Source organism: Syngnathus acus, chromosome 22, assembly GCF_901709675.1.
Source record: "Syngnathus acus chromosome 22, fSynAcu1.2, whole genome shotgun sequence".
NCBI classification, from domain to species: domain Eukaryota; kingdom Metazoa; phylum Chordata; class Actinopteri; order Syngnathiformes; family Syngnathidae; genus Syngnathus; species Syngnathus acus.
Genome location: NC_051106.1, coordinates 967,993 through 982,500, shown reverse-complemented (window position 1 = coordinate 982,500; position 14,508 = coordinate 967,993). Strand labels below are relative to the sequence as shown.

Here is a 14,508-nt window from a genome sequence, read left to right as displayed (position 1 = left end):
GCACAATAATGACAAACGAATGGGCATACGAGACCAACCTCAGGAGGTCCCTGGAAGGAGTATGCATAGAGGACGGGCTGGATCATGATGAGCGCCTGCGTTAGCTCCTGCCGGTTGAACTGGTGTCGGTAGTACGAGCTCTCGTCTGGACTGTTATTGAACACCTGCAGGAAGGGTGAGCGCCTCAGGTGGAACATGAACTGAAAGGGAGCGCACACACATGCCGTCAGTCAGGACGAGGCGGGAGCCTGCCTCGCGTTGCCTCGCGTCGCACTGCCTCGCGTCGCCTCGCGTCGCCTCGCGTCGCGTTGCGTCGCGTTGCCTCGCGTTGCCTCGCGTCTCACCTGAGGGTACAGCGAGAACGTCTCGGAGAACCTGAAGGAGTTGGGATCATCTTTGTGGTAATCGCCAAACTTTTGACACTGGTGGGAAAACAACGGTTGAGCATCTCTCTCTCTCAGTACTCTACTGCCCCCGGGTGGCCAAAAGGAGTAGCACAATGTGCATTTGAATCAAAGCAACACAAAATTGCAAATTCAGTCCATCGGCGCGCTTTGAGAAAGAGCAACACTGGCCAGTGATATTTTGCAAATGAAAAATGTAATGGATTCAACTTGGACTTACTTATTGCTATAAGTACGCCGATGAACTTGAGAGCAAAAGGCGAGCGGTGATGGGCGGGCAAGCACTGACCAGTCTGATGAGTTGTCTGTCCAGCCACCTGAGGACGTCGGGCCCCTCCTCCGTCTCGGCGCGGTACACAGCCAGCCGGGCCATCAAGATGGCTGCAGCCTCTTGATCGAAAGACGCGGCGATGCTTTGGATCTGCGTCTGAGCATCCGCCCAGCTGCCGCACACGTATAGTCACGTGACGTTTGAACTCGTCTTTTTCAGGCCCAATACGTTATCAATCGATCACTGATATTTGGAGCCGATATTTGGTTGCAAAGAATAGTGAGAATTTTTTTGTTGATCAATACAAACTCCCCACTGGCCGAAACAGACTCTGTGCTATTTTTTTTTTTAACTAGGGCAGAAGGGCCTTTTTCTGCCAGACAATAAAAAGAAATTAACGACCGTGGCAGAAACCTGCTTTAAATAAGGTGATTGGGAGAGGAGGGATCAACGTGGCACTCACTGAGCAAAACAGCAATTTGATAGCTTAACAAATAAAAATAATGTGATATGTAAAGTGTGCTAACTATGCAAAAGCGGGTCATGTACGTTTTTGGCAGTGTGGTAATCCAGGAGTGAGCGTGTGCGCGACTTACTTCCTGGCGATGGTGGTCACGCGTATGCGTCGCTGGCCCGACGCGTGCTGGTATTGCGTGACGAACTGCAGAGCGCCACGCCCGCCTTGAGGGATGGGGGCGTTGTGCTGATAACACACACGCACGCACACGCACGCACACGCACGCACGCACATGCACGCACATGCACGCACGCACACGCGCATGCACGCACGCACGCACGCACGCACGCACGCACGCACGCACGCACGCACACACACACGCACACACGCACACACGCACACACACACACACACACACACACACGCATACACACGCATACAAAACACAAAAATCCAACTGAACGGTGGGAAGACAAAGTGTACACACTCCTGGTCAAATGCTAGTTTGTGTGAGAAATAAAAACTCTTTCCATCGTCAATGTGTCCTATAACCTGTGCGACACATACAAATTTCTAATAAGTTTTTGTTTGTGCGTTTTGTTTCTGCTGGCCGAGTGTGTTGTGCGTCACGTCCTTACCTGATTGACCACCTCAAAGTAGAGCGCTAGTGTGGTGCTGGGGTCCAAACCGCACATTTTCCACTGGCACGTTCCTCCGCAGCCGATCTCCTGCCGCAAACATGAAGTCAAGGTCAGCAGAGGCAGGGGGCGGGGGCAGCAAAGGAACATGACCATACGTTTTCGGAGACGCAGGGCCCTTTGGCGTTGAGGGACACGCAGGGTCCGATGGCTCCGGACACTTTCACCTCCCTGGACGTCTGAAGGGAAAAGGATCATTTCTCTTGACAGCAATTCGGCAAGCTCCTCCCTGCTTGTCGCTTGGCCATAAATGTGGTGGCGGGAAAAGGGCGAGGCCGGGGGCCATACCTTGACCTCCAGCGCAGCAGCAAAGGCCATCTTGAAGGCGCCTTGAACGTCTTTGGAGAAAACTCTCTGAAATGTTTGCTTGAACAACGACGTGTTGAACGAGTCCGCCATCACCATGTAGCCTCTACACGCCCGCATGCGCACAGGTTTGGAGTTGCAACACAGAATGACAGTTTTACAATGGGAAGGGTTCAAAAGAGGCCAGTGTGTGTGCGCGCGCGTGTGTACCCCGTGTTGTTGGCACAGCACTTCATCTCCAGGAGCCCGGTCTGGTCGAGCGCACACGCGTAGATGTCCATCACGTGACCGCTAGCCGATGCCCTGCTAGCCAGCGACTCGTAATGCTACCGCGCACAAATCCGCAGGTCAGCTAGGCGGCGCGGGACGCCAACACTAAGAAGCCGGCGTTCTCACCTTGGCGGCCTTCTTCATGAACTTGGCGTTGCCCTTTTCGATGTCGTGCCAAGACCTGATGGGGGTCTTCAGCTCGTCGCCCACCACCATGCCGGGACCGTGCGTGGCCGGACCCCCGATGAAGGTCATGATGCGCGCGCCCGTGTTGGGGAAAGTGCACTGGTACAACAACGGACATCAACATGTCAACGTTTACTTTTGTCTAAATGAAGCTCCTATGAAGCTCCTCAACTCAATTAGACGCTTCCTTGACAGGAAGATTCCACACAATGGTTGCAAAGCACGACTTTGGTCAAAGTGGAGTCAACAGTTTCCTTCAGCTGAACACTACTTTTGTCCAAATAGAGCTCCCCAACTCACTTCAACCCAGGGGGTGGCAAAGCACTGTCTTTGTCCAAATGAAGCCCATCTACTCAATTCAAAGTACAAAGTAGTTCCTCGGCACCAAGACGGCACAAGGTAATGGGCAAACACTCCTATCTAAATAGAGCTCATTAATTCACTTGCTGCCGAGAACCGACATCCCGTCAACCAGGGTGGCGAGGAGCCAGTGAGGAAACGTGCTGAAATGGCGACCGCTCACCTCCAGCAGGCCGACGGCAATGGACATGGCCACGCCCAGGGAGCGCAGGGGCCGCTTGCCCTGGACCACGGGCCAAGAGTCGCGCTGCAGCTCCCCCAGCAGGTCAGTCAGGTTCATGTCCACCTTCTGGACTGGCTGCAGGAACCTGGAAGCGAGCACACGCCAAAGTGTTTGGTCTGCAACGTTTCCACGCAGCGCCGGCGCACCGCACCTGTTGTACTGCGGCTGTTGGGGCGCTTGCGATCCTCGTGCCTGGGAAGAGGCCGCCGGTTTGGCCAGCCCCAGCATCTCCTGCGCATTGCCCACAATGCACAGCACATTAGCACAGCTCCCACGGAGCATTAGCAACACAATTGGCATCCAGCTATTAGGAGAATTTGAGTCGCGTCCATGATTATAGCCTGTGAGCATCACCAACCAGCACCATCTGCTTGGTTAGAGTCCGCTTGTTTGCGTACCTGCAGCTGCTTGGCGCTGAGGTCTTTGGTGCCTTTGAAGACATAACTCTTAGAGATGCCCTCGCAACCCAGTTCGTGTACGTGGACGATGCGGCCGAAGGTGATGAGACCCACCAGAGCCGTGGGGGGCAGCAGAGACAAGGACATCTGCAGAGACTCCTTCAGTGCCTGCAGGTCCTCCTCCTCCATGCATGTGTCCACCACATACAGGAAGACCAGTGGCATCTGGGGGCCACGCTGAGCGATGCCGACGACGCAACACAGAGCTTGTTACTAATTATTTTGAAACCATCTCTTTATTATTTGACATTGGATTGCACAACGGGCCTTTCAATTCATCTTTCAAGTATTTTGATGTCCACAAAACGAGAGAAAGTTCTCGGTTGGGTTCTGGTGCAGCTCACCTGAACCACATACTCGATGGTGGAGAACTGAGGCAGCAGTTCGGCCGGCTGGTTCACCTCCGAGATTCCCGAGTAGGACGGTGGGAACTAAGAGGAGTGGCGAGAGGACGAGCAATACGGTGAGTCGAAAGCGGGACTTGGGCAGCTGAGAGAACTGGAAGGGGAATCGGTACCTGGTTCCTCTGGTAGCAGAAGTTGCACGCCCACAGCTTGGCCCGGTAGTCCACTTGACTGTAAGACAAGGACAGAACGTGGCACCACTGATTGAACATGGGTCAGCATTTAAAAAAAATTCTGACTCAAATCTGAAGCTGTGAAATTTTGTTGAAGTGTGCATCTGCTTCTGTGTATGTGTGTTACTGTTGGTCATGCATGTGAGTGTGATTGTGCGTGTGCGCGCATACCAGAGCGGGTTGAGCACGGCACGGCACGTGGCGCGGCTGCAGAGCACAGGCTCGTACTGGATGGGCGGCAGGTCAGGTCGCTCCTTGAGGGGCGTAAAGAGGGCGGCGACGGGCACCACCATGCGCGTAGCCTCCAGTCGGCTGGACGGCCAAACGTTCCAGCTGAAGCGCACACCATCGCGCTCCTCGTTCTGGGCGATGTATTCAGGGAAGGTCGCCATGGTAAAGCCGACCGACTCCGCCTGCGACGGTCAATTTTTTAGCAACGCCACGGTGTGCTCGTCACACACTTGTCTCTCACGTGTGCGGACATAGAGTTTTCATTCAGAGAAGCAGAAACACAGAGTACACTTACACACTCACAACACACAGAGTACACTTACACACTCACGCACAACACACAAAGTACACTTACACACTCACACACAGACACATACCGTATTTATTCTAATTATCGCCCATAATCTAATAATCGCCCAGTGTGTGTTAGCGGTGACATAAATAAAAAACATTGATACCTCTAATTATCGCCCATGCTACTAAAAATTCCCCCCAAAACTTACGTTTTTCTCCGCGACCGCATGCCGACGTCATTGCGCAAGTTTAAATATGACTGATTTGACAGCACGTCAAATGTCCCTTTTAAATTGTTTTTCTCCATAAACTATGATACAATTACACTCGTCACGCCGCTACAATATCCTCACACAATTACGTTATCGGGGCGTGCGCTCGAACAAGACGATCGCGATAACATGCTGTGCGACGGTAATGTGTCGCATCGATGGAGCGTCAATTGACGCACCCCGCTGTTAGAGGTAGATCAAAACAGCCGCTACTACATAAGGAAAATATACATATTACCGCACATTTCAGTGCCCCTTGGCGATCGGACAAAAAGTGTTCTCTATTAATCGCCCACCCCCATGTTGGACATAAACCTTCTCTAATTATCGCCCTGGCGATAATTAGAATAAATACGGTACTTGCTCAATCGTGCACATTCAATGTAGGATGACCAATCGTCCTCTTTTTCCCGGACATGGCCTACTTTTGAGACCTACAAAAAATGCCAGGGGGGAATTTTCTGGGATTTTGTTCGACTGCCTCAAACATAATACATGTACAGTACATTGTCAACAGAATTGCCACTCCGTTCCATTTCACTCAATTCCAGGTTTTTCTGTATCGTTCGCAAATAAGTCACGCTCTTCTCCTCAAATCTAGTCACTTTGCTACGAAGTAGGGTGGGCTGGCCAGTCTACACCGAGTGTTTACAAGCAATGCCGAAACGACAACGCACGTTCACGGAGGAGTTGACTAAAAACTTGCCGTGCTTTCGCCAGGGAAGCTGAGCGCTTAACATGTAAGGCAGGCCCTTATGTGTCTGTGGCAAATAAAGGTGCCAATGCACCCCGCAAGAAGGAGCCCTTTTATTCTATCCCGGTGAATGAAAGGGTAGCCTCCCTCCGCCTTCGGGTGGGGGGGACTGGTCCTGACTGTTGTTTGTGTCTATGCACCAAACAGCAGCTCAGAGTACCCACCCTTTTTGGAGTCCTTGGAGGAAGTGCTAGAGAGCGCTCCTTCTGGGGACTCCATTGTTCTACTGGGTGACTTCATTGCTCACGTGGGCAATGACAGTGAGACCTGGAAGGGCGTGACTGGGAGGAACGGCGCCCCCGATTGAACCCGAGTGGTGTTCTATTATTGGACTTCTGTGCTCGACATGGATTGTCAATAATGAACACCATGTTCAAACATAAGGGTGTCCATGTGTGCACTTGGCACCAGGACACCCTAGGCCGCAGTTCGACGATCGACTTTGTAGTCGTGTCATCGGATTTGCGGCCGCATGTTTCGGACACTCGGGTGAAGAGAGGGGCGGAGCTGTCAACTGATCACCACCTGGTGGTGGGTTGGCTCCGATGGTGGGCGAAGATGCCGATCCGACCTGGCAGGCCCAAACGTACTGTGAGGGTCTGCTGGGAACGTCTGGCAGAATCCCCTGTCCGGAAGAGCTTCAACTCCCACCTCCGGCAGAGCTTTTCCCACGTCCCGGAGGAGGCGGCGGACATTGAGTCCAAGTGGACCATGTGCCGTGCCTCCATTGTTGAGGCAGCTGACTGGAGCTGTGGCCGTAAGGTCGTTGGTGCCTGTCGTGGCGGCAATCCCCGAATCCGCTGGTGGACACCGGCGGTAAGGGATGCCGTCAAGCTGAAGAAGGGGTCCTATCGGGCCGTTTTGGCCTGCGGGACTCCGGAGGCAGCCGACAGATGGTGGCCACGCGGAACGCGGCTTCTGCGTTTGCTGAGGCAAAAACCCGGGCGTGGGAGGAGTTTGGCGAGGCCATGGAGAATGACTTCCGGATGGCTTCGAGGAAATTCTGGTCCGTCATCCGGCGTCTCAGAAGGGGGAAGCAGTGCACCGTCAACACTGTTTACAGTGGAGATGGCGTGCTGCTGACCTCGACTCGGGACGTCGTGAGTCGGTGGGGAGAATACTTCGAAGACCTCCTCAATTCCACTGACACACCTTCCATTGTGGAAGCAGGGCCTGGAGACCCTGAGGTGGACTCTCCAATCTCTGGGGTCCAAGTCACTGAGGTAGTTAAAAAACTCCTCGGAGGCAAGGCCCCAGGGGTGGATGAGATTCGCCCGGAGTTTTTAAAGGCTCTGGATGTTGTGGGGCTGTCATGGCTGACACGCCTCTACAACATTGCGTGGACATCGGGGACGGTGCCTCTGGATTGGCAGACGAGGGTGGTGGTTCCCCTCTTTAAGAAGGGGGACCGGAGGGTGTGTTCCAATTACAGGGGAATCATACTCCTCAGCCTCACTGGTAAGGTCTATTCAGGGGTGCTGGAGAGGAGGGTCCGTTGGGAGGTCGAACCTCGGATTCAGGAGGAGCAGTGTGGCTTTCGTCCTGGCCGTGGAACAGTGGACCAGCTCTACACCCTCGGCAGGACCTTCGAGGGCGCATGGGAGTTCGCTCAACCAGTCCACATGTGTTTTGTGGACTTGGAGAAGGCGTTCGACCGTGTCCCTCGAGAAGTTCTGTGGAGGGTGCTTCGGGAGTACGGGGTGCCGAGCCAACTGATAAGGGCGGTTCGGTCCCTGTATCACTGATGCCAGAGTTTGGTCCGCATTTCCGTCAGTAAGTCGGATTCGTTTCCAGTGAGGGTTGGACTCCACTAAGGCTGCCCTTTGTCACCGATTCTGTTCATAACTTTTATGGACAGAATTTCTAGGCGCAGCTGAGGCGTTGAGGGTGTCCGGTTTGGGGACCTCAGCATTGCGTCTCTGCTGTTTGCAGACGACGTGGTGCTGTTGACTTCTTCAAGCCGTGATCGCCAGCTCTCACTGAGCGGTTCGCAGCAGAGTGTGAAGCGGTCGGGATGAGGGGAAGCACCTCCAAATCCGAGTCCATGGTCCTCGGTCGGAAAAGGGTGGAATGCCCTCTCCGGATCTGGGATGAGATCCTGCCCCAAGTGGAGGAGTTCAAGTATCTTGGGGTCTTGTTCACGAGTGAGGGTAGGATGGAGCGCGAGATCGACAGGCGTATCGGTGCAGCGTCGGCAGTAATGCGGACTCTGTACCGGTCCGTCGTGGTGAAGAGAGAGCTGAGCCAAAAGACAAAGCTCTCAATTTACCGGTCGATCTACGCTCCTACCCTCACCTATGGTCACGAGCTATGGGTCGTGACCGAAAGAATGAGATCCCGGCCGAAATGAGTTTCCGCCGCAGGGTGTTATATCTTATCTCCCTTAGAGATAAGGTGAGAAGCTCGGTCATCCGGGAGAGACTCGGAGTAGAGCTGCTGCTCCTCCACGTTGAGAGGAGCCTGATGAGGTGGCTCGGGCATCTCATCAGGATGCCTCCTGGACGCCTCCCTGGGGAGGTGTTCCGGGCATGTCCCACCGGTAGGAGACCCCGTGGACGACCAGGACGCGCTGGAGAGACTGTCTCTCAGCTGGCCTGGGAACGCCTTGGGATCCCCCGGGATGAGCTGGATGAAGTGGCTGGGGAGAGGGAAGTCTGGGAGTCCCTCCTAAAGCTGCTGCCCCCGCGACCCGACCCTGGATAAGCGGAAGAAAATGGATGGATGGGCCAATAAATGCAATCGCTATATAGTCATGTCATTGTGTCATAACATGCACTGATACACTGATGAATTTCCCCCCCTCCCCCCAATAAAGGTGTCCTCTTTTTCAGAAACCCAAATTATGGTCAACCTAGCCCACATTCTCACACGCAGACATTATTAAGGCGCATCATGCATACGCCTACATTTACGTCACAATGAATAAAACCTAAAACTAATGACAACCCTAAAACGACTCCACACTCGCGTCAGTCGTGTGACGTCACATAATTCTCCCACTTTCATTCACGATCATTTTGACAGCTCGGACGTAGTTAAAACATCTCAGTGAGTCATCCACGTGGACGTCGACAGCCCAAGATACACCTATGACTGAAACGAAGCCTTTAAAATGTTCCTCGACTGACTTGACATGCGAGTTAGCCGCTGCACCAGCAAGCTAACAGATATCTAGCAAGCTAGCCCGGCTCGCTGCTGAGAATAAAAGACAAGCGGAGCACAAAAAGCAGCCCAAGAGAAACGTCACTCACCGCTTGTCCCGTTCGCTCCTGCAACCCGCTCGCTATTCACGAGTTCACTTTTCACGCGTTCACTTTGAACGCCAGATCGGTGCGGCGGTCACTCGAGTGGGCGTGAGGAGAGGGGTTCCCGGTGCGCGCGCATGTGCGCGTGAGCTTGACAACGAAGCAAAACAACATGGCGACGCTGCCACGTCAAGACAAAGATTGTACGGAGAGCAAAGAAGAGAGACAACTCGCTCCATCAACTATTCGGGAGCCCAAAATGCCCCGCCTGAGTTCCATCCATCCAACCATTGTCTGTACCGCTGCAGGGCTGTCAAACTCATTTTTGTCGCGGGCAGCATTGTAGTCATAGTTACCCTTGGAGGGCCATTATGACGGTCAACGTCTTCTATATACATACACAACAAACTGATGAATAACTAGTTTTGAGATTAGTTTTTAAACTAGTTTTGAGACTAGTAAAATCAGTTCAAATTGTTTAAAAAGATGAATCGTAATAAAAATTGCAAGTGAAGGAATGGGGTCGAAATACAAAAAGTCCTGCCTAGCTACAAAAACAGATATGCTCAAACCTCATTGAATAAAGTACATAAGCAGACAAGTATATTCACATATTAAATCAATAAAAGAAACATTTTAAGCATATAATTATACCTACACACCAAATCAATAAAGAAGACATAACTAGACATTTTTGATAGGAGGTCAAAGGTTTTTATAACTTTATGATCTGATATGTACGTATTTCTGAGCACTTTGAAATAACAAATGTTTTTTGATATATTGCCTGAATAGCTTAATGACCCTTAAGGAACTGTTTAATGCATGCCTGATGTTTTTCTAAATCACGGACACTGCCAAAGTCGTCTAAAAAAGTTCAGTACTTGATTATATCTTATGTTTTGACTAATGCTAGACGCCAGTTTTCGATTACTACTGAACGTTCTGGACAGAGGGAAATATTTTGCCTAACAAAGAAAATATATGGTTGGAGGCATGATTAAACTAAGAATATGATGACGTAAGTGGAGTATCAAAAGGAGAAACAAACAAAAACATGGTAAGTGGTGAGTACAAACTTTGCATAGTCAGGGAACATTAATAAATTGATGATGTCACAGCCAAAAGCTCACATAATTCCGTACAAAATGACAAAATTGAAAGAATGATGAATGGGCGGTGTGCGACAGTGGGCGAAGTGGATGTATGTGCAAGAATGGTTTACAGCAGGGGTCTCAAACTCCAGTCCTCGGGGGCCTCGTTAAACACACCTGACTCAATTATCAGGCTCCTGCAGAACGTGAGGATGAACTGATCATTTGAATCAGGTGTGTTTAACGAGGGAAACTTGGAAAACATGTAGGAATGCGGCCCCCGAGGACTGGAGTTTGAGACCCCTGGCTTACAGGAAGGACATTTGGAGATAGAACCGGTAGAGGTGCCAGAGGAAGAGCGGCAGGAGGAAGACTACCAAGAACCCGGCCAAAGGTGATCGCCAAGGCCGAAAGACGGGATGGAAGACAACAGACCCCACACACACCGAATCGCCCATAATCAGCACCCACCCCCACGGAACCAGCTCTCACCGAACCAGCACCCACCCCCATGGAATCAAACTCTCCTGCGAACTTGCCACACACCCTGACTCATCACCCATCAAACTTGGCCCACACTGGCATGTGCAACTGAATATAAGCTGACCAAAGAACCTTGAACGTTGCCTTTTCTGAATGGAGACTTTCTGCTCTTGAGCATGGTCGCACGAAAGGCCCAGCGCTGTATTGTACTTTCCTGAAAACAGAGCTTTCTTAACAAGAATTGTGATTGAACTCAACCAACCTGTGTAAGTCTAAATTTTGTTTCGGTGTCTTAGCCTTTTCCTAAAACTGAAGAAATCCCTGCCTGGGAGAGGCACTGATGAGAGGATTAGTAGATTAGTCTCCCTTAATCAATGGATGGCTGGGTTCTGTAAAAAGCAGGGACTGTATTTTATAGATAACTGGTCCTCCTTCTGGGGCCGCCCCAACCGGCGCCTTCATCCTAACCGTGAAGGCGCCTTCACTCTTTCTAGGAATATAGATTACTATTTGAGCCACTCATGACAGGTCACTTTAGAGCAGGCCGGGGCACAGGTCATTAGACCACTTGTTAGGATGGGTTTGGAGTCTGTTAAGTTCAAGTTCACTAGCGCTAGGCTAGACTTCCAGCATGCACATACGTAGCTCCTTGTGTAGACTAGAGCGTCACAGTTTGAATAGTGCTACAGTACACGTGAACACACTTTCTACTAGGGTAGTAGACAAATCCAATCACTCCACCCCGACCGGTATCGCTGATGAAACGGTGCCTGTTTCAGATAATTTTGTATGTGTAACAAATATTTACTATCAAATCCCCACGGTCGTATCGTCCCACCGCGCTAATAAACATTTGAGAGGTGATGTCAGGCCTAGAGAACACAATCTTACTCGCATTTCGTTTAAAAATCCTTCGATAGATACGAACCCTGATCGACCGATTACACTTAAACTCGGTTTTATGAATATTAGATTGCTTCATATGAAAGCAGTTTCGTTAATGACCTCATCACGGAACATAATCGAAACGTTTTTGTTCTTTGCGAGACCTGGTTAAAACCTAATGAACTGCTGCCGCTTAATGAGGCCTCGCCTCCAAATTTTGTGAGCTCGCATGTGGCGCGTCCTCGAAAAAAGGGTGGGGGTGTCGCCCTCATCTCAAATTCCGATCTTAGATTTAGGCCTCGTTCGATTAACGTATTTAAAACATTTGAAGTTCTCACTGTCCGATCCATCGCTTTACGGTCATTTTATCCATCCATCCATCCATCCATCCATCCATCCATCCATCCATCTTCTTCCGCTTATCCGGGGTCGGGTCGCGGGGGCAGCAGCTTCAGGAGGGACTCCCAGACTTCCCTCTCCCCAGCCACTTCATCTAGCTCATCCCGGGGGATCCCAAGGCGTTCCCAGGCCAGCCGAGAGACATAGTCTCTCCAGCGCGTCCTGGGTCGTCCCCGGGGTCTCCTACCGGTGGGACATGCCCGGAACACCTCCCCAGGGAGGCGTCCAGGAGGCATCCTGATGAGATGCCCGAGCCACCTCATCTGGCTCCTCTCAACGTGGAGGAGTAGCGACTCTACTCCGAGTCTCTCCCGGATGACCGAACTCCTCACCCTATCTCTAAGGGAGAGCCCGGACATCCTGCGGAGAAAACTCATTTCGGCCGCTTGTATCCGGGATCTCGTTCTTTCGGTCACGACCCATAGCTCGTGACCATAGGTGAGGGTAGGAGCGTAAATCGACCGGTAAATTGAGAGCTTTGCCTTTTGGCTCAGCTCTCTCTTTACCACGACGGACCGGTACAGAGTCCGCATTACTGCCGACGCTGCACCGATCCGCCTGTCGATCTCGCGCTCCATCCTCCCCTCACTCGTGAACAAGACCCCAAGATACTTAAACTCCTCCACTTGGGGCAGGATCTCATCCCCGATCCGGAGAGGGCATTCCACCCTTTTCCGATCGAGGACCATGGACTCGGATTTGGAGGTGCTGACCCTCATCCCGACCGCTTCACACTCGGCTGCGAACCGCTCCAGTGAGAGCTGGAGATCACGGCCTGAAGAAGCCAACAGCACAACGTCGTCTGCAAAAAGCAGAGACGCGATGCTGAGGTCCCCAAACCGGACACCCTCAACGCCTCGGCTGCACCTAGAAATTCTGTCCATAAAAATTATGAACAGAATCGGTGACAAAGGGCAGCCTTGGCGGAGTCCAACCCTCACTGGGAACGAATCCGACTTACTGCCGGAAATGCGGACCACACTCTGGCATCGGTGATACAGGGACCGAACCGCCCTTATCAGTTGGCTCGGTACCCCGTACTCCCGAAGCACCCCCCACAGAACCTCCCGAGGGACACGGTCGAACGCCTTCTCCAAGTCCACAAAACACATGTGGACTGGTTGGGCGAACTCCCATGCACCCTCGAGGATCCTGTTGAGGGTGAAGAGCTGGTCCACTGTTCCACGGCCAGGACGAAAGCCACACTGTTCCTCCTGAATCCGAGGTTCGACCTCCCGACGGACCCTCCTCTCCAGCACCCCTGAATAGACCTTACCAGGGAGGCTGAGGAGTGTAATTCCCCTGTAATTGGAACACACCCTCCGGTCCCCCTTCTTAAAGAGGGGAACCACCACCCCAGTCTGCCAATCCAGAGGCACTGTCCCCGATGTCCACGCGATGCTGTAGAGACGTGTCAGCCATGACAGCCCCACAACATCCAGAGCCCTTAAGAAATCCGGGCGGATCTCATCCACCCCCGGGGCCTTGCCACCGAGGAGTTTTTTAACTACCTCAGTGACTTCAACCCCAGAGATTGGAGAGTCCGCCTCAGAGTCCTCAGGCCCTGCTTCCACAATGGAAGGCGTGTCGGTGGAATTGAGGAGGTCTTCGAAGTATTCTCCCCACCGACACACGACGTCCCGAGTCGAGGTCAGCAGCACGCCATCTCCACTGTAAACAGTGTTGACGTTGCACTGCTTCCCCCTCCTGAGACGCCGGATGGTGGACCAGAATTTCCTCGAAGCCGTCCGGAAGTCATTCTCCATGGCCTCGCCGAACTCCTCCCACGCCCGGGTTTTTGCCTCAGCAACCGCCGAAGCCGCGTTCCGCTTGGCCATCCGGTACCTGTCAGCTGCCTCCGGAGTCCCGCAGGCCAAAACGGCCCGATAGGACTCCTTCTTCAGCTTGACGGCATCCCTTACCGCCGGTGTCCACCAGCGGGTTCGGGGATTGCCGCCACGACAGGCACCAATGACCTTACGGCCACAGCTCCGGTCGGCCGCCTCAACAATGGAGGCGCGGAACAAGGTCCACTCGGACTCAATGTCCCCCGCCTCCCCCGGGACGTGGGAAAAGCTCTGCCGGAGGTGGGAGTTGAAGCTCTTCCTGACAGGGGATTCCGCCAGACGTTCCCAGCAGACCCTCACAGAACGTTTGGGTCTGCCAGGTCGGACCGGCATCTTCCCCCACCATCGGAGCCAACCCACCACCAGGTGGTGATCAGTTGACAGCTCCGCCCCTCTCTTCGCCCGAGTGTCCAAAACATGCGGCCGCAAATCCGATGACACGACTACAAAGTCGATCATCGAACTGCGGCCTAGGGTGTCCTGGTGCCAAGTGCACACATGGACACCCTTATGTTTGAACATGGTGTTCATTATTGAAAATCCGTGTCGAGCACAGAAGTCCAACAATAGAACACCGCTCGGGTTCAGATCGGGGGGGCCGTTCCTCCCAATCACGCCCTTCCAGGTCTCACTGTCATTGCCCACGTGAGCATTGAAGTCACCCAGTAGAACGACGGAGTCCCCAGAAGGAGCGCTCTCCAGCACTTCCTCCAGGGACTCCAAGAAGGGTGGGTACTCTGAGCTGCCGTTTGGTGCATAGACACAAACAACAGTCAGGACCCGTCCCCCCACCC

General features: G+C 52.7%; 1 protein-coding gene across 2 annotated transcripts in view; it reads right to left on the bottom strand.

The window, feature by feature from the left end:
* The window catches only part of sec23a (Sec23 homolog A, coat complex II component), a 10,284-nt gene extending 1,102 nt beyond the window's left edge, over positions 1-9,182 (bottom strand). Inside the window, exons 1-16 of one of the 2 annotated variants that reach the window (XM_037242342.1) lie at positions 9,013-9,182; positions 4,382-4,623; positions 4,151-4,208; positions 3,978-4,064; positions 3,574-3,810; positions 3,327-3,406; positions 3,116-3,260; positions 2,533-2,691; positions 2,347-2,462; positions 2,119-2,242; positions 1,929-2,009; positions 1,771-1,860; positions 1,272-1,378; positions 694-847; positions 345-422; positions 39-200 (exon numbers count right to left, since the gene is read on the bottom strand). In XM_037242342.1, the coding sequence (XP_037098237.1) occupies positions 39-200; positions 345-422; positions 694-847; positions 1,272-1,378; positions 1,771-1,860; positions 1,929-2,009; positions 2,119-2,242; positions 2,347-2,462; positions 2,533-2,691; positions 3,116-3,260; positions 3,327-3,406; positions 3,574-3,810; positions 3,978-4,064; positions 4,151-4,208; positions 4,382-4,602 (1,899 nt within the window). In that variant the 5' untranslated portion in view covers positions 4,603-4,623; positions 9,013-9,182. Of the gene's footprint in view, positions 1-38; positions 201-344; positions 423-693; positions 848-1,271; positions 1,379-1,770; positions 1,861-1,928; positions 2,010-2,118; positions 2,243-2,346; positions 2,463-2,532; positions 2,692-3,115; positions 3,407-3,573; positions 3,811-3,977; positions 4,065-4,150; positions 4,209-4,381; positions 4,624-9,012 lie in introns of both variants that reach the window. The other variant, XM_037242340.1, reaches the window with a different exon arrangement.
* Positions 9,183-14,508: the final 5,326 nt, after the last annotated feature.